The sequence below is a fragment of the Prionailurus bengalensis genome, chromosome E3, assembly GCF_016509475.1.
Source record: "Prionailurus bengalensis isolate Pbe53 chromosome E3, Fcat_Pben_1.1_paternal_pri, whole genome shotgun sequence".
NCBI classification, from domain to species: Eukaryota; Metazoa; Chordata; class Mammalia; order Carnivora; family Felidae; genus Prionailurus; species Prionailurus bengalensis.
This window is the reverse complement of record NC_057357.1, coordinates 41,230,432-41,253,300: the sequence shown is the minus strand read 5'-3', so window position 1 is coordinate 41,253,300 and position 22,869 is coordinate 41,230,432. Positions and strand designations below refer to the sequence as shown.

At 66.1% G+C, this 22,869-nt stretch overlaps 2 protein-coding genes across 5 annotated transcripts; both read left to right on the top strand.

The window, feature by feature from the left end:
- Positions 1 to 244: 244 nt before the first annotated feature.
- Positions 245 to 16,868, top strand: WDR90 (WD repeat domain 90). Of its 2 annotated transcripts, none has more exons than XM_043561093.1 (43): positions 245 to 372; positions 734 to 825; positions 932 to 1,108; positions 1,189 to 1,297; positions 1,484 to 1,654; positions 1,933 to 2,047; positions 2,132 to 2,199; positions 2,489 to 2,592; positions 2,681 to 2,890; positions 3,010 to 3,072; positions 3,304 to 3,372; positions 3,943 to 4,053; positions 4,132 to 4,277; positions 4,347 to 4,404; positions 4,905 to 5,023; positions 5,160 to 5,303; positions 5,388 to 5,518; positions 5,588 to 5,704; positions 5,927 to 6,162; positions 6,387 to 6,526; positions 6,693 to 6,823; positions 7,307 to 7,437; positions 7,800 to 7,961; positions 8,180 to 8,308; positions 8,576 to 8,706; positions 8,786 to 8,826; positions 9,016 to 9,147; positions 9,288 to 9,470; positions 9,814 to 9,911; positions 10,460 to 10,562; positions 10,889 to 11,010; positions 11,174 to 11,333; positions 11,429 to 11,619; positions 11,708 to 11,876; positions 11,997 to 12,108; positions 12,257 to 12,428; positions 14,679 to 14,801; positions 14,954 to 15,128; positions 15,246 to 15,376; positions 15,486 to 15,629; positions 15,705 to 15,824; positions 15,912 to 15,996; positions 16,481 to 16,868. In XM_043561093.1, the coding sequence occupies exons 1-43, from the start codon at positions 363 to 365 to the stop codon at positions 16,690 to 16,692; spliced, it is 5,547 nt and encodes a 1,848-aa protein (XP_043417028.1). In that variant the 5' UTR covers positions 245 to 362; the 3' UTR covers positions 16,693 to 16,868. The 2 variants fall into 2 exon arrangements, with proteins under 2 accessions (XP_043417028.1, XP_043417027.1); XM_043561092.1 differs by having other exon boundaries at positions 14,888 to 15,128.
- A 266-nt stretch (positions 16,869 to 17,134) lies between these two features.
- Positions 17,135 to 22,869, top strand: RHOT2 (ras homolog family member T2). 3 transcript variants are annotated; one of them, XM_043561096.1, is made up of 19 exons: positions 17,135 to 17,292; positions 17,428 to 17,486; positions 17,576 to 17,657; positions 17,745 to 17,788; positions 18,667 to 18,720; positions 19,208 to 19,260; positions 19,335 to 19,443; positions 19,616 to 19,717; positions 19,811 to 19,909; positions 20,042 to 20,150; positions 20,240 to 20,360; positions 20,597 to 20,681; positions 20,774 to 20,916; positions 21,000 to 21,100; positions 21,180 to 21,310; positions 21,443 to 21,523; positions 21,638 to 21,760; positions 21,849 to 22,051; positions 22,337 to 22,869. In XM_043561096.1, exons 1-19 carry the CDS (start codon positions 17,256 to 17,258, stop codon positions 22,461 to 22,463), a joined length of 1,863 nt encoding a protein of 620 aa, XP_043417031.1. In that variant the 5' UTR covers positions 17,135 to 17,255; the 3' UTR covers positions 22,464 to 22,869. The 3 variants fall into 3 exon arrangements, with proteins under 3 accessions (XP_043417031.1, XP_043417030.1, XP_043417032.1); XM_043561097.1 differs by having other exon boundaries at positions 17,148 to 17,292; positions 17,433 to 17,486; XM_043561095.1 differs by having other exon boundaries at positions 17,147 to 17,292; positions 17,433 to 17,657.

Genomic DNA, 22,869 nt, shown 5'->3' with positions numbered 1-22,869 from the left:
CTATACAGGTGGGCCCCAGAGAGGCCCCTCCCAGGTCCCCACAGCTAGACTTGCTAGAGCATCCCCGCAGGGCCCCGGCTTGAGAGTGGCCGCAGAGGCCCGAGGCGCCCGAGAGGCTGCGGACAGCGAGCCAGGAGCACCCTCCGGCCGTGACCCGGGCCGCGCGACCGGACTCCCGGCCGATCGCAGTCACGCGGCCACCACCGCGCGCTCTCGTGCGCCCCGCCCCGCCGCAGGTCACGTGGCCCCGTCCGCGGGCCGGCGGAAGTGGCGCCGTTGCCAGGCGGCCGTTGCTAAGCGCGCGCTGCGTGCCCTGCGTAGGGTGAGCGGCGGTCTAGGCGGGAAGTGCGAGCCGGGACGCCATGGCGAAAGGTAGCGGCGCGCGGGAGGCCGGGGCTCGGGGTCCGGGGCTCGGGGTCCGGGGTTCGGGGACCGGAGCGTACTGAACCCGCGCTGCCCCAGCCGGGTCCGCGCGCTGTGATCGCCGTCACCGTGGGGGGAGCGTAGAGCCAGACTTTGGCCCCTCCCTGGAAGGTCTGGAGGCCCACGGAGGGATGCCGCTCTCCTCTCCCAGGACCCGCAGGGCTCTGGTACCTGGGGACGGGTCCCCCGTCCGCAGGACGCGCGGGTCTGGCACCCGGGGACAGATTTCCCCCAAGGACCCGCGGGGGTCTGGCACCTGGGGTCAGGCCTTCATGCCCGTGGGGGTCCTCATACCTTCGTGACCCCCCAGCGTGGCAGCACCCGTTCCTCAACGTCTTCAGACACTTCAAAGTGGGCGAGTGGAAGCGGTCTACTAAGGAAGGCGACGTGACTCCTGTGACAGTAAGTGGACAAGGGACTTGGTGGCAGCAGCAGGGACCCGTTCGCTCCTGAGACATTTCGTAGAACCACCCAAGGGTCACGCGTGTGCTGCTTTGTCTCTTTTCAGGATAAGACTCTCAAGTGCACGGTGTATCGCATCCGGGGTTCCGTGTCTGCCGGGAATTACATTCAGCTCCCCCAAACCAGCACCCAGTCTTTGGGGCTGACGGGACGGTACCTGTATGTGCTGTTCCGGCCCCTGCCCTCCAAGCACTTCGTCATTCATCTGGACGTAGCCACTGAGGTGCCGCGCTCGGGAGTCGGGGCTGGGGGGTGCGTTCCTGCAGCCCCGCTTGTCTTCTCATGGTCGTGCTCTGCCTGCAGGACAGCCAGGTCATCCGTGTGTCCTTCTCCAGCCTCTTCAGGGAGTTCAAGTCTACGGCCACGTGGCTTCAGTTTCCCTTCATCTGTGAGGCCGGGACGTCTAGGAAAGGTGAGGTGGAGGCAGGGAGTGAAGAGGATTCAGCGGTCCGGGAGAGGCAGCCTGGGAGCGGGGAGGGAGGTGGGCAGGCCCAGGCACAGGGGTAGGTGCTGTGGGGCACGCGTGGTTGCGGCCAAGTGGAGCGCCGTGGGCTGGCCGCCGAGACCACGGGCACTGATCTTGGCTCATGCTGTGCAGACCTGGCTGGCGTTGCCCCCTCTGGTGCCCGCTGGACGTGCCTGCAGCTGGATCTGCAGGACATCCTCCTGGTCTACCTGAACCGGCGTTATGGTCACCTCAAGAGCGTCAGGCTGTGCGCCAGTCTGCTCGTCAAGAGCCTCTACACCAGCGATTTGTGCTTTGAGCCCGGTAGGCGCCGCAGCCCGTACCCAGCCCTCCTACCGCAGCGTCCCCTCCCGCTGCCCGTGTGCGCCTCCCCTCCCTCCGTCCCGGGGTTCTCAGCGGGAGGGGCTGGCATCGCAGCCGTCTTGGAGCCCCCCGACTCCTGAGGCACCCGTGGGGGGCAAGGGGCAGTGGTGGCTGGGCTGGGGACCAGGTGACACCGTATCGTCCCCTGGTGTTGAGTCTCGCCTGTGTTGGAAGAGGGAGCCGGGTGGGCTTCCTCGAACCGGTTCTGCCTTTCGTAGCCGTCACCGTTGCCGAAGCCCGGCGGGCAAAGCTGACTGTCACTCCTGTACCTCGAGAAATGGCATTCCCGGTGCCCAAGGGGGACAGCTGGCACGAGCACTACGTCCACATCCGGTGAGCGGCTCTGCCCGTCCTGAGGCGGCTGCCGAAGGGAGGGCAGGGCAGTCTGGACGCTGACTCTCCCTCCACCCCGTTAAGGTTTCCAAGTGTCGGCTCAAGAGCATCTTCCGAGCCGGCTCGGAAGAGCCGCTCCCCTCCTGAGGCAGGTGGGCCTGTGGGGTCAGCAGGGACGTGGAGCGTGGCAGGAGCAGGTGTTGGCACCGTGTGGGGGTGGTGAGCCTGGCGGGATGGGGCCCGCGGGGGCCGGGCCTCGTCTGGAGGCCGTCCTGGGGTGCCAGAACCGTGCGGGAGGTTGTGTGGGGTGCCTGCTGGTCTCAGACCTCGCCGGGGGCCCAGGGTGGAAGGGTGGGCTGCGGCCGGAGGAGTGGCGAGGCCAGGGCCCACGTTCTCCCCAGGCCTCTGTGCTCTGCTCCACACGCATTTGCTCTTTTCCAGTTTTCCGGGGGCGCGTGCGGGAGCTCGTCCCTCCCCCAGTGGCTTTCAGTAATCCTTTCCCGGACGGCGTGTCCCCCGCGGTCCAGATGTTTGGCCCCACAGCCGTGAGTGCTCCTGCACCCTCGGGGATGGGGCTGGAGGGTGGTGGACCTAGGGTGCTGACAGGTACTTGTACCTCTGCCGTCTCGCCAGGCCCAGCCTGTGCCCAGGCCCCTTCCAGAGGTCAGCTTGTTCTGTGAGCACTCGGAGGTCCCCAGTATGAATGGCCCCCGTGACCGTAGCCAGGAGCCCTCAGCCAGAGCGGAGGTCGCTGACAAGCACACAGCCGGCAACGGTGTTCACACGGCTGCCCCGGAATCAGCCGTGGTGCCCGTGGCTCTGGAGGATGTGGCCCCGCGCCAGGTCAGTGCCTTTTCCAAGGAAGGTAGGGGCCTTGAGTGGGGGCGAGGCCTTGAGGGAGTGGGGCCTTGATGAGGTATGGACAGGGGCTGCTGGGCTTCTGATAACCGTTTGTTTTCCAGCCTCCTGGCAGAAAGCAGAGCAGGCCAGAGATGACTTTGGGCGAGACTGTCTTTGAACAAAGAGTAAGGAGGCACCAAGTGATCTTCAGGGGCCTTGGACTCCAGGCAGGGGCAGGAGCTAGAGTCCCTGGAGGATCCGCACTGTGGCCACATCCTGGCTCCCTGCCACAGTGCAGCTGGCAGCCCCGAGGACGATGGCACTTTCTCGGGAGGGAGGGCCTAGCCCTGGCTGGTGCAGTCCCAGTGGATGGGGCCTCGCCTCCTGGGGTCTCACTGGGACTTTGTTTCTTTCAGAGCTTTCTTCCGGATCCGATCCTCAAGCTCAAGGGCGTCATTGGCTTTGGGGGCCACAGTACCAAATGGGTGAGGGCTCTTACGTTCTTTTTGGATCACATGTCAACTACACAGAGGGTGCAGTGGGAGAAGCCTGTGTCTCCCCAGGTTGCCTATGTGGACATCTAAGCTTGAGGGTGTTAAGGTCCTCAATCCCATGCCTGCACGTGGCTCTGTGTTTTCTTAGTGGACGTGTGGACTTCCTGTCCGGACGTCCCTTGCTTGTTCCATGAGCACAGGCTGGGTCAGCACTGGCCCGGCTGCTTGCGCTTCCGTCGGCCCGAGAACTCACACTTGGCTGTGTGAGGCGCTGATGCTTGTCGTCTGGCATGTGGGGCTGGGCGTGGGCACCACCTCTGGGTCTCTACGGTCCTGTGCTTGCCACGAGTTTCTGTGGGTTCCGGTGTTTCGTTGTCTGAGCCCCAGAGTTTCTTGTATCGCAGATGGGGTTCAGAGGAGGCCCTGTGTGTGTGTGTGTGTGTGTCTGTGTTTGTGTGTGTGTGTGTGTGTGCATCCTGGAAACACAGGGTGGGGTGTGCCGGGGTTGAGGGGCATGAGGCCAACCGGCCTGTGACACCGGACTCTGGCCCCCGTGCACAGGCCCTGTGGACCAAGGATGGGGCTGCTGTGGTGTATCCCTGCCACGCAGTCATTGTGGTCCTGCACGTGGACACCCGGGAGCAGCGCTTCTTTCTCGGCCATACTGACAAGGTGGGCACCGCCGGCCCGTCCCCAGGGGGGCTCGCGCCTGCAGGCTGAGCCCCGTCCCTCAACCTGCCCCCTCCCCAGGTCTCTGCCCTGGCGCTGGATGGGAGCGGCTCGCTGCTGGCCTCAGCCCAGGCCCGGCCCCCAAGCATGCTGCGCCTGTGGGACTTCCAGACCGGGGGGTGTCTGTCCCTGCTCCGGAGCCCGGTCCACGCCCTCTGTTCCCTTAGGTGGGCGTGGGGCCTCTGAGGGGTGGGGGGCCAGCCCCAGCGACGCTCACCGCCCGCCTGCCCTTGCAGCTTCTCCAGCAACGGGGTGCTGCTCTGTGGTGTCGGCAAGGACCCCCATGGGAGAACGGTAACGGGCCGGGGCTGGGGGGCCAGGGCGAGGACCCCTACGGGCGAGCGGTAACAGGCCGGGGCTGGGGGCCCAGGGCGCAGGTAGAGTCCAGACTGCTTGGGAAGCAGAGCTCCCCGGCCCGGCCTCGCGCTCCGTGCGCACCGTGTAGTAAGGCGGGTTTTCAGCCCTCCCGGACAGGGGCAGCGTCTGTACAAGGCACTCTGTCCTTGCTGGCCGTGTGTTACACGTCAGCTCTTCGCAAGTCTGCTGCGTCCACGGGGTCTCCTATGCTACCGCGGGTCCGTCTCTGCCTGTGGGTCGGTGTTCGCCGTTTCCGCAGACGCGCCCAGCTTCGAGCGTCTGTGGGAGCCGCGGGGTACGCGCGTAGGCCGACATGCCCACACTCCTGGCCGCTGAGGGCCCAGGCGGGCTGGTATGGGAAGGGAGAGCTGAGGCGTAGGGGAGGCCAGGTGGGGTGGGTGGGCGGGCTTCGGGCCCTCAGCACGGGTTTGTCGCAGGTGGTGCTGGCCTGGGGCACAGAGCAGGTGGGACGAGGAGGCGAGGCCGTCCTTCTGGCAAAGACGCACACCGGTGTTGACATCCAGGCGTTTAAGATTGCCTTTTTCGATGAAACCAGGTGATCGGACTGTCCTTGCCCTGCCACTGCCCTGCCGGGACGGGTCCTGGGCAGCCCAGGGGCCCAGGTGGGGGTTGAGCCTGCCCCTCCTGCCTGGCGTGCGGACTGTCCTCAGTGTCGGGTTTCTGCCGGGCAGGATGGCATCATGCGGGCAGGGCGGCATACGGCTCTGGCGGCTGCGAGGCGGGGAGCTGCGTTCCTGCCCCGTGGACTTGGGGGAGCACCGCGTGCTGGAGTTGACCGACCTGGCCTTCGGGCAGGCCCAGGACAGCCATACGCTGTGAGCCCTGCCCTCGCTCCCGTAACTGGCTGGCTCCTGCTTCCTGCTGCCCCTTCGGCCCTCACTTGTCGCTTTCCCGAGCAGCTACGTGTGCGGCCGCAGTGGCCACATCCTGGAAATCGACCACCGGCGCAGGGCCGTGCGGCGTGCTCGCCGCCTGTTGCCCACACAGACCCCTGGCGGCCACTCCTCACAGAAGCAGCCATTTGGCGCAGGTGGGTGGGTCCCCCGCTGCGTGGGGGGAGTGGTCCCGATGCTTTGGGCTGACGCTGCCTACCCCCTAGGCCCCGGCATTTCCATCAGCAGCCTCAGTGTCTCCCAGACCACGTGCGCCGTGGGCTCCGATGACGGTTACGTGCGCCTCTGGCCCCTGGACTTCTCCTCCGTGCTCCTAGAGGCAGGTGGGGCCATGACACCGACTGCCACCGCCAGAGCTGCCGCGGGAGGGCCGTGTTCTGGGGCCATCCTTTGGCTAGGAGGCAGTCGCGGGCTCCAGAGGGCTGAGTGCTGAGCCCAGAAGCCGGTGGTTATGGGGGAGCTGCAGGCCGCAAGGAGACGGGTCTGTGTGGGTAGGGTAGGGGTTAAGAGGTTGCCGAGCCCCCCTCCTTGCCCCTCGCCTGCAGAGCACGAGGGCCCGGTCTCTTGGGTCTGCGTCAGCCCTGACGGTCTGCATGTGCTGTCCGCCACCCTCTCGGGCCACCTGGGCTTCCTGGACGTCCCCTCCCGAGAATACAACACGCTGGCTCGCTCCCACACTGCGCCGGTGCTGGCCCTGGCCACCGAGTGCAGCCGAGGGCAGCTGGCCACCGTGTCCCAGGACCACACCGTCCGGGTCTGGGACCTGGCGACCCTGCAGCAGGTTGGGTGTGGCCAGAAGGGAGGCATGGCGGAGGGGGGGGGACCGGAAGGCTGCAGGCCACCCTGGGGGCCGGTGGGTGGGGCCCAGGCAGACATGGAACACAGGAGGGCCCGTGGGGCCTGAGGGCTCAGGCCAGCTGGAGAGGTTGGCCGACGGGGCTCCTGAGGCCAGAGGCCATCTGGTAGCCCTGCCTCTGCGTGCCCTCACGGAGCCCCGCCCTCCAGCTGTATGACCTGAGGTCTCCCGAGGAGACACCGCGCGCCATCGCCTTCCACCCCACGCGGCCAGTTCTTTTCTGTGGCTTTGCCAGCGGGGCCGTCTGCTCCTTCAGCCTGGAGGCCGCTGGGGTTCTGGTACGGCACAGGTGGGTGCCCAGCGGGCTCCAGCCCCACAGACACCGGCGGTGGAAGCTGACGTGGTGTGGGGGGGGCAGCTGGGCAGGGTGGGGGACGGCCCTCCGCTGCCCTCCGGGGACTCGGCCAGGCCCGGCTGTGAGAGGTCTGGGCAGTGGGTGTCCCTGTGTGTTACAGGCGTCACCAAGGAGCGGTCACTGGCCTGGCTGCCAGCCCCGACGGCAGCTTCCTGTTCAGCTCCTGCTCTCGGGGCACCTTGGCCCAGTACCACTGCTCTACCACCCGGTGCCGCGTCCTGCGTGTGACAGGTCAGGCCCCCCGGGCCCCCCCGGGCCCTCCAGCCGTGTCCTTGTCGGGTCCCCGTGGGGTGGGGCTCGCTCGCTACCCAGAGCTCCGGGGTGAGGGTGGTTTGGGACTCCTCGGCCCCCAGGTCAGTGCAGGTCCGTGAGGGTCTGTGCCAGCCTGCTCCAGGAGCAGGTGTGTGGCCTGAGCACCAGGTGGGGGTCGGCCCACCCCAGGGCACTCCCCGAGGCCATCTGTCTGTTTTCTCTCGTGGCTGCTATAACTCGGGCCAGCCAGGTGGTCACCTGGAGAACCGCCAGCCGCCCCGGCAGTAGCCGGGTAACCTGGTGCTCTCGCGTGCGGGTCTTGTGGGCTGTTGCTGTGTGACCTGCCAGGCTCTGGGCTGGTGTTTCCCACAGCTGGGGGGGGCAGGTTTGGGTCCTGACCCGTGTCTCCTGCGGGTACCCTCTCTGCACCCAGTTGACCGTGTTCCCCCGTGCTGCCGGCAGCTAACATGGTGTGCCAGGATGCCCACCCAACCCCCAATGCCCTGGTGGTTAGTGGGGACAGCCGCCTGCTGGCTTTCGTGGGCCCCTCCAAGTACGTGGTGACCATCGTGAGCACAGCCTCCCTAGAAGAGGTGAGTCAGCTGGAGCTTTCTGTGTGTCTGTGTCGGCCCGGCCAGCAGACTCCGTGGGGATCATCTCTTGGCTGCTGCGTGACTGTCCTGGGTTGCACCAGGGTGGAGGGAGGCAGGGAGGGGCAGGGGCTCTCCTTGGCCTGGTATGGAGCCGGAGGGAGTTGAGGGGGCAGCTGGGACACTGTGCTTACCTTGGAGAGGGTCTAGGCTCCGCTGCCTTGACTCAGACACAGCGTGTGAACCACAGTCAGGCAGGGCTGCTGAGGAGGGGCCTGAGGCCGCCCGCCTCCTGCGCTCTGGCTCTGGGGGCGTCAGCCTCGTCTGGAGGTCGTGGCCGGTGGCTACTTGCTGCTCTCCCCCAGCTGCTGCGAGTTGATGTCAGTGCCCTAGAGCTGGCCAGCAGCCGCCTGGACTCGGCTGTGGCCATCTGCTTTGGCCCCGTACCCCCCGGCCACCTGCTAGTGTCCACGTCGTCCCACACCGTGGTGGTGCTGGATGCCGCGTCCGGCCGCGTGGTCCGGGAGGTGAGCCCGGGGCTGTGGTCAGCGGCTTGGCTTCTTTTTCTCTCTGGGTTCCAGCTTTGGTACCTGCAGTGCCTCGAGGAGTCGGGGGGCGGGGGGCCCTGGGCCACCTGCCGCTCCTCAGAGGGGGCGTTTTCTGAGAAGGGAGGAAGGAGAGGCTTCTCCCACGCGGGGCCTCTGGGAGCTTCAATCTCCCTTCACTGACAAGAGCCCTCTTGCAGCTATCAGGCGTCCACTCTGTGGCCTGCCCCTCCCTGGCTCTCAGCAGGGATGCCCGCTTCCTGCTGACGGCCACTGACCGGGTCATCAGGGTGTGGGACTACTCGGCCAAGGCCAGCCCCGGCTGCCAGGTGGGTGCCGAAGGCAGGTGCGTGGCGGGTGGTGGGAGGGCAGGTGGAGGACGATACCCTCAACTCACCCTGTGCCCGCTGGGGCCTGACACCCCGGAGGACCTTTTGCTCAGGCCCTGGTCTGGAGGGTCGGGGGGTCACGGCCAGGCCTGCAGGATGCGTCCACTGCGTGAAGCGTGGAGCACTACTTCTGTCCCGGCTCTGGGAGGACCGTGGTGCCCCGGCCATGCCTTGAGGGACTCTGGACGTGCCTTCTGTTGCCCGCAGGTCTACATCGGCCACTCAGAGCCTGTGCGCGCTGTGGCCTTCGCCCCTGGCCAGCGGCAGCTCCTCAGCGTGGCGGATGCCATCTTCCTCTGGGACGTTCTGGGTGCCCCCGGGAGGTCACCTTCGGGAAGGCGAGTGCCCGCCCTCGACCCCTGTCCACCAGGCCTTCGGCTACCTGCCCCCCCACCTGACTCTCTTGTTGCCCCGCAGTGCCGGAGACTCACCTGGGGCACCCCCGACCTGCGAGGCTGGTGAGTGGCCCCACCACGTGGGTAGGCTTTGTGGTGATCTCTGGGGCCGGCTCTTCAGTCCCTGTGGGTAGCATAGTGCCACTGCCTTTCCTGGGGTCCCCAGTGCAGAACTGGGGTGTGTGGACACCTGTCTTTATGTGCCGTGCGCGCCCCGGGCCCTGAGCCCAGGCTGACCTCTTGTGTCTCCAGGCCCAGGTGCGAGGCAGCCGGAGGACACCGAGGCAGGCACCGGTGGGCTCCCCCGGCAGCAGGTGCCTGTGCCATCCCAGGCTTCCCCACTCCAGCTGGGCGCCCATGCTGGGCCCCTCAAGGGTGCTGACGGTAAGGGTGGGGGTCCTGGGAGGGACTGTTGGGTGGAGCCAGCATGCTTCCCTCCAGGCCTCTGGGGAGGGGCAGGGGCAGGGGCAGGGGCGAGGGAGGGAGCTCTGTTCCTTCCTCTCACCTTCCCCGCGCCTCCCCAGGTGCTTTCTCCACATCAGATGAAGAAGGACCGTCCCAGGAGAGCCACAACCCCGAGGGGCTCCATCAGGCCTCAAGCCTGCCCATGCTGGTGAAAGAGGCCAGCGGGGCTGGAGATGGGGCCCAGGGGGCTCCCGGGGGCCCCTGGGGCTTCAGCATGCGTCCCCACCCCTGTGGCTGGGCCAGTAAGCAGAGGAGGGGCTGCAGGGTGGGGCAGGGACACTCATGACCGGCCGGCCAAGGTGTCTTGTGGGTGCCAGGTGGCTTAAGGGAGGCCCAGCTGCTGACAGGCTGAGGTTTACCCTGTGAGGTGTTCCCTGCAGGGCAGGTAGGCTGGCCTGGGGCCCCCGCCGGGCCAGGCTAGCAGTGGGATGCAGCCTGAGTGCGCCCTTGACCTCAGGTATCCGGAGCGGGTCAGGCACTTGTCCCATCCGGCAGGGCCAGCCGACCGTGTACGAGGAGGGGTCTCTGGACGGTCACGGTCATGGGTGCTCTGACGTTCCGAGGCCTCTTCCTTCTCCCTGCCAGCTGCTCGGAGCACCACAAAAGCCCAGGCCCATCCCTCTGCTCGCCCAGACTGCTACAGGCACTTCACCGCTCGCTACAAGGCCTCCTCGCTGGTCAAGGTCTGTTGGGGGCATCCTCACGGCACCTTTCACAAGGAGACGCTGCAGGCCCCGGGGTGGAGGGGGCATGGCCCTGCGTCTTCTGGGAGCCTTCTTTCTCCCTGGGAAGCTCAGTTTCCTGGGGTCTCCCTGGGGTGGCTGCCATAGCCCTTGGGGCCAGTCCCCCTGTAGCTCTCCCGTGCACCTTGTGTCTGCACTCTGGCTTGGCTGGTCAAGGCTCTTACTGCCCTGCTGACACCCACAGTGGCCCCAGGTGGTGTCCTGTGGAGCCTTCCCTTCCCCCCGCCCCCGCCGCCCCTCCCTCACCTGTGCCCTCCCGACCCAGGTGCCTCCCGCACTGCCTGCCCCCAGCGTTCACACCTCTCGGCTTCCCTGGCCTCTTACACAGGCTTTGGGGCCCAGGCTTCTGTCATTTGTCTCCTGGGATCCTGTATGGCCTAAGGCTTCATCCCCGGCCCCGGCCTGAGGGGGGGAGAGCTTGAGACACTGGGGGGGCGGGGTGCTGGGTGCTGTGCCGGCGCACCATCGTCCTTTCCGTGTCCTCGCAGAGTGTCTCTGTCCCCAGTGCCCGAGTCGAGCGTCTGCTCCTGAAGGCCGTCGTGGGCTACAATGGGAACGGGCGGGCCAATGTGGTCTGGAAGCCAGATACAGGTGGGGCCACGGCGCACCCTGGCTCCCAGCCCAGAAGCCGCGGGGAGGGGCCCAGCTCTACCCACCCTTAGGTGGCTCTGAGGCTCTACCCAGCCTCAGAGCACGCGAGCCCTTGCCACCCCGGGGGGCTTGGGTGGCGGGCCAGGAGGGATCCCCGAGCTGAGGCGTGTTCTCCCGGTAACCTGTCCTGTGCTCCATCCCGCACGGACCCGTGCCGCCTCTGAGGTGGGCTTCCCAGGCGCAAGCCCCCACGGCTGTGGAAGCAAACAGGGAGGATGCACCCTGGGCCCGGCCGACTGGCTCAGGGGTGCCCTCCCTGCCCCCAGGCTTCTTCGCCTACACGTGTGGCTGCCTGGTGGTGGTGGAGGACCTGCATTCTGGCGCCCAGCGGCACTGGCTCGGCCACCCTGAGGAGATCTCCACGCTGGCCCTCAGCCACAATGCTCAGGTGCTGGCCGCACGCCCTACCCTGTGCGCCTGGGGCCGGAGCGCACTTGGGAGCCTGGATTCTTGAGAGCCACGCTGGCTCTCCTCCCCAGAGCAGGACGGGGCCCAGGGTGGGCCGGTGGGCCGCGCCCTCCTGGTTGACCGCCCGCCTTCCGGCCTGGCAGATCCTGGCCTCTGCCTCGGGCTGCAGCAGCACAGCCTCCCGCTGCCAGATCCGCATCTGGGATGTGCCTGGGGGCTCCTGCCGGCACCTTCTCTCTTATCACGACACCGCCGTGCAGGCCCTGGCTTTTTCGCCGGACGACGCGCTGCTTGTCACACTGGGTGAGTTGGGTTGCGGGGAGACCGTCGTCTCTGGGCTCGCCTGCCTGTCCTGAGACTCCCGGGAAGCTGATGCATCCACTGTGCGTCTTCCCCAGGGGACTACGGCGACCGCACCCTGGCCCTGTGGAGCGTGGCCACCTGCGAGCTCCTGTCCTCCGCCCGCCTGCCGGAGCCAGCGCACAGCGTGGCCTTCAACCCCAGCGATGCCAGAGAGCTCACCTGCGTGGGCCAAGGTGGCATCACCTCGTGGCTCCTGCAGCAACGCGGGGCTGACGTCACCCTCCAGGTGCCAGGGTTCAGAGGCTGTGGTGGAGGCTGGGGTCTGGCTCAGCCCCGGGACGTTGCCGACCCCCGCTGCCCTTGTGTCCCTCCAGGTGCACCGGGAGCCCATCCCTGAGGAGGTGGGGGCGGGCGAGCTGACCTCGCTCTGCTACGGGGCCGCGCCTCTGCTCTACTGCGGCTCCAACGCTGGCCGGGTGTGTGTCTGGGACACACGTGCCGGCCGCTGCTTCCTGGCCTGGGAAGCAGATGACGGCGAGATCGGTGGGTGCCTGACGGAGCCCCCGCGCCCCCTGACAGCTCGGGGCTGGGCCTCTCCCGGGAGCCTTAGTCTCGAGGTCTGGGCGTCTGGGGAAGTGGCTCACGCCACCTCCTACCCCCCAGGAGTGTTGCTGTGCTCGGGAGCGCGGCTGGTCAGCGGAAGCAACACCAGGCGCCTACGCCTGTGGGCGGTGGGGGCCGTGCCGGAGCTGAGGCGCAAAGGTGCCCGTGCCAGGTGGGACGTGTGTGGGTGTGTCTGGGAGCCAGTGTCCTTGACCCCTTGAGCGGGGCCCTGGGGGTCGTGGCCCCAGGCTGGGGACGTGTCCCCAGAGCCCTGGGCCCCGGCTGCCACCTTTTGAAGCCACTCCCCCGCCACGCCTTAGGTCTAGCTCTGTGTTCATGGAGCACGAACTGACCTTGGATGGTGCCATCGTGAGCGCCGTCTTCCACGACAGCATGGACATGGGCGTGGTGGGCACCACGGCGGGGACCCTTTGGTATGTTAGCTGGGCCGAGGGCACCAGCACCCGCCTCATCAGTGGCCACAGGAGTAAGGTGAGGGGATTTCCAAGCCGGACAGGGGCAGGGCAGCCAGCCACACACGCTGTCCTCTGTCCCTGCCTCCCCCAGGTTGTTCCCAGTCTGAGCCCAGCAGTCTGACGGGTTTGTGTGGAAATGGTTCTGGAGGTCCCGCCAGGGATGAGGACTCCACAGCATAGAGATACGTACTTATCCCTTGTGGATCCAGGACCCACAGGCGTCCCCACAGGCCGCCCCCCAGGCCAGAGCCCCAGGCCAGGACCCACAGGGTAGCCCCCCAGGCCAGGACCCACAGGTGTCCCCCCAGGCCAGGACCCACAGGGCAGCCCCCCAGGCCAGGACCCACAGGGCAGCCCCCCAGGCCAGGACCCACAGGGCAGCCCCCCAGGCCAGGACCCACAGGGCAGCCCCCCAGGCCAGGACCCACAGGGCAGCCCCCCAGGCCAGGACCCACAGGGCAGCCCCCCAGGCCAGGACCCACAGGGCAGCCCTCCAGGCCAGGACCCACAGGCAGGACCCCCCAGCCTTTTGGCCTGCTCTGACCTGTTTCTTGTGGTGCTTTTTTTTCTCTGGTAATTGATTTGCCGAAAAAACCATGTTGGCTGCCTTGGAGCCTCCCATGGCCACGGGGCCGGACATGCCTCTCTGCCCTGCGCTCCCCGGGGTCCAAGCTGTCCGGGGGCCAGGCCAGGGCCTGGTCAGGGCCACTTTGTCCCTGTGGCACCTGCTGAGCGAGCTGTCTCACCAGGAAGCACTCGGGGACCGCTTGCCTGTCACCGATGTCCTCGTAGAATGACTCACTGCTTGGGGGTGTCTTAGGCGGTGCTCATCTGATCCTTTTCGGGAGAGACGTCCTGGTGAGCTTCCTTCCCCCGAGGCACAGCCGAGGCAGGAGTGGCAGGATAGCCGATCGTCTGGCTTCTGGGCTGGGTGTCCTCGGTGCCAGCTTGGTCCTCAGCATCCAGCAGTGGCCCACCAGTTTGGAGTGTCTGTGAGCCACTGGATGGAAATGTGGGTCCCGCAGCTTCGTGCTCACTGTTTCTCCTGATGCTCAGCGAGCCTTTAGGCAGCGGGAGGTTCTAGGAGTTGGTACCTGAGCCCCCCCCCCTTTTTTTTAAATATCTGTTCATTTGTTCAGGTATAACAGTTGCCATCAAAGAAACGAGTTTGAGATGGGTGAGGACTGCATACTTGTTCTGTTCTTGGTGACAGCTGCGTGTTGCAACATAAGCCACGTGCCCTGTGCTTTCTCCGCTGAAAGTCTGTGGTTTTGTTACATGCACAGAATTGTACAACCAGCACCACAGTCAAATTTCAGGGCATTTCATCTCCCCAAAAGGGGGCCCCATACCCTTTAACCATTCACCCCCATTCCCCTGCCCAGTCCTTGGTCCTCATAGACCAACCTGTTTCTGTGGATGCGCCTGCCCCGGGCATTGCTTTTTGCCTTCTCTCCCTGAGCACCATGCTTTCTGGGGCTTTCCATGCTGTTGCCTGTCAAAGCCGAGTGCGATCCTGTGGTCCAGGTAGAACTCGTGTCCGTTCACCCACTGGGGCCTGCACACTTGGGTCCTGAGGCCTTGACCTGAGCTGGCATTTGCTGGCGATCTCCCTCTCGTGTGGAACAAGGTGTTCCAGGCGGCCCTCTGCAGCTCCTCCCAGGACCTGCCGTGGCTGTTTCTTCTCAGAGCCCGGGGTCCCTCCTGTGGGAGACGACATAGAGGTCATGGTCCGAGTCCCAGAGGAACCTGTTACCGCTCAGCCAGTTTTTTATTTTATTTTTTTTATTTTTTAATGTAATGTTTATTTATTTTTGAGAGAGAGAGAAAGAGAGACAGAGTGTGATCGGGGGAGGGGCAGAGAGAGAGGAAAACACAGAACCTGAAGCAGGCTCTGGACTCTGTGACGCCGAGTTGGAACTCAGAAACCGTGCGATCACGACTTGAGCCAAAGTCAGGAATTGGCCACTTAACCAACTGAGCCAGCCAGGTGCCCCAAATTATTTTTTTAAGTGAGAAGCATTACGAGTTCACGCTTACGCTTGAAATTCACATTCAAGACTAGACTACTTGGGGCGTCTGGGTGGTTCAGTTGGAAGAGCACGTGACCCTTGATCTCAGGATCGTGAGTTTGAGCCCCACACCGAGGGCAGAGATTACATTTAAAAAATGACGTCTTTAAAGGAAAAAAGACCCCGGGCCTGCTGTGTCTCCACTCTGCCTGGGGGCCACACGGCCTCAGGTGGGACTGGCTGGCTCCCTGCAGGTGAACGAGGTGGTTTTCAGTCCCAGTGCGTCCCACTGGGCCACATGCGGTGATGACGGGAGTGTGAGAGTGTGGTCCCTGGCCAGCATGGAGCTCCTGGTCCAGTTCCAGGTGCTGAACCAGGTACTGGGGGGCACTGGGGCTGAGCCCAGACCACATCCCGGCCCTGCCTGGTGGTGGCCATGTCCTCCCCACAGTGTCCATCCCAGCCTTGGGGCTGGGCTCCTGTCCTCCACCCTCAGGGGAGTGCTGGTGTGTCCCCACTGGGTCCCCAGAGCTGCCTCTGCCTGGCTTGGAGCCCTCCGTCCTGCGGGCGTCCCGAGGAGCAGCAGGTAGCAGCAGGCTACAGCGATGGCACCCTGCGTGTCTTCAGCGTCTCCCAAATTGCCATGGAACTCAAGATGTGCCCCCACCGGGCTGCGCTGACGGCCATTGCCTTCTCTGCTGATGGTGAGGGGTGGGGGCCCACAGGGGGACAGGGCAGCCCCCGCTGGGCCCACCCAGGTCATACCTCTGGGCTGGGGTCAGGGGCCTCAGGATAGCAGAGTGTGGCCCTGCCTGGCCTAGGTCAGACCATCCTCTCCGGAGATAAGGATGGGCTTGTGGCCGTGAGCCGTCCCCGCACCGGGATGACCTTCCACGTATTGAGTGACCACCGGGGCGCTCCGATCTCCACCATCCAGAGCACGAACAAAGAGGTGGGGTGGCCCCACGAGCTGACGGGGATTGGCCTTGGGGGTGCCGGCAGGGGAGGGGAATTGGGCACAGCAGGGCAGGAGGCACCCACCAGCCCTCACGCACCCCCAGTGTGGAGACCTGGGGGCAGAGGGTGCCGACCTGTGGCTGGCTGCCAGCTCAGACCAGCGGATCAGCATCTGGGCCTCCGACTGGCCACGTGGCCACTGTGAGCTCTTGGACTGGCTGAGTTCCCCCTCGCCCACCCTCACGGAGGTAAGGCTCCTGGTGGCACAGGCGGCGGGGACAGTTGCCTGCCCACCTCACCACAGCACGCTGTGCCCTCCCCAGTTTCCCAGCCGTCCGCCGCCCTGTCTTGTTGCCTTCTGCCCCTGGGATGGGGCACTGCTGGCGTGTGCGGGTCTCGGCGTGCATCCGGAGGTGGTCTTCTACAGCCTCCACCAGAAGCAGGCACGTGCGCCCCCGACCCCCGCGTGGTGCCCGGAGCCGGGGGGGATCCAAGGCTGGGGAGGGGAGGCTCATGCTCGCTGCCCACAGGTGGTGGAGAAGATCCCGCTTCCTTTCTTTGCTGTGTCCCTGAGCCTGTCCCCCGGAGCCCACCTCATGGCCATTGGCTTTGCTGGTGAGTCCTGGTGGGCAGGGACTCCAGCCCGTCTTGAGCGGGGCCCAGTGGGTCACCCATACCACCACCTGAGATGTGCCTCTCACCTCCGTGTCCCAAGCTCCCTATCCCTGAAGCGGGGTGAGGACACCTGTCCCAGGGGAGTCGTAGGGTCCAGAGATGAGGAGTGTGGGGTGCCGATTGCTGTACCCAGCACGAGGGCCTCAGCAGAGGGACTCTGTGGTGTAGACTGGGGCCTCGAAAGCCCTATGTTGTGAGGCACCTTGGTGCTGATGGGCCCCCCCTTAGCTCGGCTGCCCCTGGTCCCAGCGGTAGCAGGCCTGGGGGTATGGAGGACACAGGGCTTTTAGCTACACATTCCTCCACGAGGCATCGGCAGCCAGACGGGTTGGGGGACCCCTGGGCCCCGGAGCTACACAGACACGGGGCCTGGCATGCGCGGCACTCTGCCTGTCCTGCCCAACCCTGTGCCCTCTGCCCGCAGAGCGTATGCTGAGGCTGGTGGACTGTGAGTCGGGGGCCGTGCAGGACTTTGCTGGCCATGACGACTTGGTGCAGCTCTGCAGGTTCGCCCCCTCTGCCCGGCTGCTCTTCTCAGTGGCCCACAGTGAGATCCTGGTGTGGGAAGTCTCAGGCCACCTGGCCACAGAGGAGTCCCTGGGCTCAGGGTCCTGGCCGGCCTGGCGGAGAAGCTGAGCTGTCCCATGGCCTTCCGCTGAGCCAAGGTGGTTTCTAGGCCCATGTCTACACACCAGCGGACCTGCCGCTGTAAATCCTCAAGAGCCTGGACTTTACAGAAAGTGCTCTCGATCTGAGAGCTTTTGTATGCTTCCGCCCTGTGCAGTTCAAATAAACGTGGGTGTTGCATTCTGGCATCGTGAGATGGTCATTCCAGGACCCTGCTGCCCTGGCCTGGGCTCAGCCTGCACAGAGCCCCCAGACCTGCTCCCTGCCCAGAGTGGGCGGGTCAGGTCCTCGCGCGGAGCTGCGGGGTGGGGCGGCACCTTGGGCCAGAGCCGCGTCCCTCCGGCGCGATGCCCGCGGTGCCCAGTGTGCCCGCGCGGTGGCGCCGCCGCACAGTCCGGACGCTCTGGCCCGCCTCGCTCGTTAGTGCGGCTCTGCGGGCGGGGGGCGGAAGTGCGGGCGGGGGGCGGAAGTGCGGGCAAGTGGGAGAGCGTGGGTTGGATCCGTGATCGGGGTCGGGCCGGGGTCGAGCCGAGATCTGGGTCGAGATCCAAATCCGGATCCGTGCGGCCGCCATGAAGCGGGATGTGCGCATCTTGCTCCTGGGAGAGGGTAGGACCCTGGGCTTGGGAGCGGGGGGGGGGGGGGGGGGTCTTGGGGCCACCGGGGTCGCGGCGAGGGTCCGGCCTCGTTGGGGCTTGGGCGCCGCGCTCTTGGCCGCTGCGCTGACCGCTCCGCCCCGCGCAGCCCAGGTGGGAAAGACGTCGCTGATCCTGTCTCTCGTGGGCGAAGAGTTCCCCGCGGAGGTAAGAGCCGAGCACGGCCGCACCCCTCGGTGTCTCTCCGGCGCGACCTCCCCCCGTCCCGGGCCACCGGTACGCCGCGTCTTTTCCAGGTCCCTCCGCGAGCAGAAGAGATCACCATCCCCGCAGACGTCACCCCGGAGAAGGTGCCCACCCACATCGTGGATTACTCAGGTAGAGCCGGCCCGCCCAGCCCACCCCCCGCCTCTGCCCAGTAACAGGCATTTGGGCAGTTCTGCATAGCGTGTCTTTTCTTTCCAGAGGCCGAGCAGACGGCGGAGGAGCTTCAGGAAGAGATTGACAAGGTACAGCGTGCCCTGAGGGCTCAGGAAGGGGGTGCTGATCACTTAGGGCCTGGGTGCAGGCTGCTGCCTCCGCCTGATCTGCTTCTCTCTCCGAGGGATTAGACTAAGGTGCTCCGCTAATCCCTCCCTGACCTCCCAGTACTGAGAGTTGTCCGGCTCCTCTGACTCACCCCGCTGGGAGCTGGGGAGAAGAGGGGCCCTGGTACCCACGCCACATGGCTGGCCAGCCCTTTGGCTCAGTGCGCCCATTGTTTGCTCATCTGGTGGGCTCTGGGGAGCAGTCTCGGTGTTCTTCAAAGTGACCCCTTAGGCACCTCCGTGCCTTGGCCACCTACCCTCCCATCCCGTAGTCCGGTCCACTGCTCCAAGCCTCTGGACCCTAGTGGGTGCTGTGACCACGGCTATAGGTCATCGTTGCTCGTGTGCTGTCACAGGAGGATCTGTACCCGAACCAGGCTGCGATGGGGGAGGTGGGGGCGGCTGGCTGTCCCTGTAGCTCCTGCTGTGTTCTGGGGCATTGCTGGGCAAGGGCAATGGCCACAGTTACTCAGAGGCGGCCTTTTTGCCACCTTCATCCTTCACGGCGTACTTCGTTATTCTCTGTGCCCGAGATGACAAGGGAATGCAGGGCCGGGGTGCCAAGTTCTGGGGGCGGCGGTGTCGGTCCTGAGCCCTCCAGGAGCCTCACTGGCCAGAGCTGCAGTGCTCGGGCCTGGCCGCCGTGACACCCCCACCAAGAGGGACTCGCCAAGTTGGAGCAGCTGACGGTGGCCGGGGAGCATCGGCTAGAGGGGCGTTTCCAAGGTCTCCGGCCCCATCAAGGGCAGCGTGAAGCAAGGAGCCCGTGGTCACGCCGTGCCTCACCCCCTTTCCCGCAGGCAAACGTGGTGTGTGTGGTGTATGACGTGTCTGAGGAGGCTACCATCGAGAAGGTGAGGGGGTAGAGCTCCTGATCCACTCCGGTCCTTGCTGCTGGCACCCACCTCCATGCTGCCCTCCATACAGACTTCAGGGGCACACCTTGCTGACCCAGGCTCTGGGCGACTTGTACTTGTGTCTGGCCCCATCTCTGACCAGTGCTTCAGGAAACCTCGCGGAGCCACGCTGGGTGCAGGGGCCTGTAGCCAGGACCCCGCAGCTTCCCCGGGGAGCTCCTGTGGCCCTGTCTCCCCACAGGGCCCGTGGGTGGTCACAAGTCTGTGGAACGGGGTGCCGTGGGCTGCTGATCCCGGGTCCCTTGGGTGTGTTTGCTAGGATCACATGAGGTGCCACCTGCTGTCCTCTCCAAGCGGGCACATTCCCGGCATCTGTGACTTTGTCCCTCAGTGGGCCTCGACCTCCCCCTTCTAGGCCTGAGTTCCAGGTGGGAGCCGTGGGGCAGGCAGGCCCCTCTCCTCACGGCTAGGCCTTGCTTTTCAGATCCGCACCAAATGGATCCCACTGGTGAACGGGGGTACCGAGAGGGGCCCCAGGTAACGGGCAGGGCCCAGGGGGGTGGGCCCCGCCAGCTCCCCCACCCACGGTGACCATGGGTCTCTCTCCCCAGAGTGCCCATCATCCTGGTGGGCAACAAGTCAGACCTGCGGGCGGGCAGCTCGATGGAGGCCGTGCTGCCCATCATGAGCCAGTTCCCTGAGATCGAGACCTGCGTGGAGGTGAGTGGCGGGTGAGACCGGGAACCCAGCAGCGAGGCCCTGCGGCCCGCGCCCCTGCGCCGCTGTCCCCGGGACCTCAGCCGGTGTCCTTGAGGCCAGGTGCAGCCTTGCGTGCTACCCTGTGCCAGCATCTTCCTCGGGGCGTTTCTGAGTCTGTGTCCGTGGCCGCCAGTGCTCTGCCAAGAACCTGAGAAACATCTCGGAGCTGTTCTACTACGCACAGAAGGCTGTGCTACACCCCACGGCCCCGCTCTACGACCCTGAGGCCAAGCAGGTGGGCGACAGGCAGGGTGAGGAGGTGAAGCTGACCGGCGGGGGGCGGGGGGCGGGGGCGGTGGGGTACGTGCTGAGCCGGCTGTCCCTGCAGCTGAGGCCCGCGTGTGTCCAGGCCCTCACGCGCATCTTCAGGCTCTCAGACCAGGACCTAGATCAGGCGCTCAGTGACGAGGAACTCAACGCGTTCCAGGTGCGGCCCCCTCTGCTGCTGGTGCCCACCCCTCGAGGGCTCAGCTGCGCTCCGTGCCTCGGGTGCCCTTAGTGACGCTGAGCAGTCGCTGAGGCGGCTGACCGGCTGATGGCGACTTTCCCTCGGGGGCAGAAATCCTGCTTCGGGCACCCCCTGGCCCCCCAGGCCCTGGAGGACGTGAAGACGGTGGTGTGCAAGAACGTGGCGGGAGGTGTGCGGGAGGACCGGCTGACCCTGGACGGTGAGTCCTGACGCCCTGCCCGTCCCTTGGGAGCAGGGAGGAGTCAGGCCGCGCCCAGCGTCACTCGCCCTCCGCCCCTTTCCGGACAGGCTTCCTTTTTCTGAACACGCTGTTCATCCAGCGTGGCCGCCACGAGACCACGTGGACCATCCTGCGGCGCTTTGGCTACGGCGACACACTGGAGCTGACCCTGGACTACCTTGCTCCGCCGTGAGTGCTGGGCGGGGCGCTGGGCTCCCCCTCTCTTCTCCGCGTCAGGCCGGTGCCCGGGGGGCTCCTCAGCCCCTCACCCCCGCGGGGAGGCAGGCTGGGAGGAACGCGTGGGCGGACTCTGCTCTGCCGAGGGGGTGATGCGGGAGCCTCCCCGTCCCGGGACACGGGGGGTGTGGGGAGCGTGGTGGGCACGGGGTTCCCTGGGAACCAGAGAGCCCCTGCCACCCCCACAGGCTCCACGTGCCCCCCGGCTGCAGCACCGAGCTCAACCACTTCGGCTACCAGTTTGTGCAGAGGGTGTTTGAGAAGCACGATCAGGTGAGGGTGTTGTGACTCCCGCCCTGCGCCCCCCCCCCCCCCCAGCCCCTCCAGCCTCCAGGCACACGTCCCCACAGCCTCTCTGCCTGTAGGACCACGATGGCAGCCTCTCGCCTGTGGAGCTGGACAGCTTCTTCAGCGTGTTCCCAGCTGCGCCCTGGGGCTCCCAGCTGCCTCTTGAGGTCCCCACCGAGGCGGGCCGGCTGCCCCTGCACGGGTACCTCTGCCAGTGGACGTGAGTGCCACCCCTGCCACCGCCCCCTCCCGCTCGGCGGTGACGGCACGCCTCCCTGGCCTCACGTCCCTCCTGTCCCCCAGCCTGGTGACCTACTTGGATGTCCGGCGCTGCCTTGAGCACCTTGGTTACTTGGGTTACCCCACTCTCTGCGAGCGGGACTCCCAGGCCCACGCCATCACAGGTGGGCATCCGCCCTCTCACCCCAAGCCCAGCCCCTCCCGGGCGGCCCCCTCAGTCACGCCCTGGGTGTCTGTCCACAGTCACGCGTGAGAAGAGGTTGGATCAGGAGAAGGGGCAGACGCAGAGGAACGTCCTCCTGTGCAAGGTGGTGGGAGCCCGCGGAGTGGGCAAATCCGCCTTTCTGCAGGCCTTCCTCGGCCGCCGTCTGGAGGTGAGCGTCCGAGTATCCCTGGGCGAGGGTGCCCAGCTCCTGCCCCGGCCCTCCCCCCGCCGCCCGAGGGGCAAGGGGCTCTGGGCAGCTTCTAGGCCGGTGGGCTTCAGACGCCTCCCTCCTCCACGCCAGGATCGCAGGGAGTTCCCCGAGGAGCCTGCCGTCTACGCCATCAACACAGTGCAGGTCAACGGGCAGGAGAAGTACCTGATAGTGAGTGTGACCCCCCCCCCCGGGATAGACCCCGAGTCCGTGCCGGGGGACCTGTCTCAATGTGGCCCAGAGGGCCAAGCCCCGGACCCCTTCCTGAGACCGCCCTGTGTCTAGCTGTGCGAGGTGAGCGCAGACAGCCTGTTGGCCGCCACACCCGATGCTGCTTGTGACGTGGCCTGCTTGATGTTCGATGGCAGCGACCCCGGGTCCTTTGCGTTCTGTGCCAGCGTCTACAAGGCAAGGCCCCCACCCCTAGTCCCTTTGGGGCAGTACTCTGGCCCAGGCCACCGGGGATTGCACCCTGATGTGGCCCCTCTCTCCGCAGCGACACTACATGGATGGGCAGACCCCCTGCCTCTTCGTCTCTTCCAAGGCTGACCTGCCTGAGGGCATCTCGCCACCTGGCCTGTCGCCTGCGGAGTTCTGCCGCAGGCACCGGCTGCCCGCCCCTGCTCCGTTCTCCTGCGCCAGCCCGGGCAAGCTCAGCACCGCTGTCTTCACCCGGCTCGCTGCCATGGCCACTTTCCCGTGGGTACCGGCACACAGCCCCTGTGGTGGGAGCCTGTCCTCAGCCCGGTGACCGGTGGCCTCTGTCACCGGGAGAGCAGGACAGCTATAGCCGTGTGGTCGGGGTCACGCAAGTGCGGGGCGGGTCTGGTCTCGCTGGTGGCCCCCTGCCGTGGGAGCCCTCTTGTTCCCCACGCTGACAGCCCCGTGGGCTCTGAGGCTTTCCAGGAGGCGGGTGGGGGTGTGGCAGCAAGCTTCTGGGCAGCGTCCCGGAGGTGCCTCCAGCCGGCCTCTCTTTTCTTGCAGACACCTGGCCCACGGGGAGCTGCACTCTACCTCCTTCTGGCTTCGGGTGACACTGGGGGTCATCGGGGCTGCTGTCACTGCTGTTCTCAGCTTCTCACTCTACAGGGCCCTGGTGAAGACCCGATGAGGCCTCAGGGGCCCCCGGGTGTTGGTATTGGGGCCACGTGCTCGAGGAGACCTAACTTCTGTCTGAACCTGGTTTCTGGGGACACTTTGCCCACTGCCCTGCCCGTGCCCAAGACCCGTGGGTGGGTCCCGAGGTTCTGGGGGCACTGGGGATCATGAGCGAGGAAGCGTGTGACCCCAGACTCCAGTAGTTCTCAGGGCTCCACACCTTTCTGGTCCCAGGCAGCCAGTGGGCGTGAAGGGTGTCGGAAAACAGAACTTTGGGCCGGAGGCAGGGGGCAGGAAGTGGTTGAGCACCGTGTGGCCTTCCTCCCTGGTTTGGGGACCGGTCCAGTGCCGCACCCCTCTCAGAAGGCATCAGCTCGGGTGTCCTGATTAAACTTTGCTGGTGTCTTTTGCATCACGAA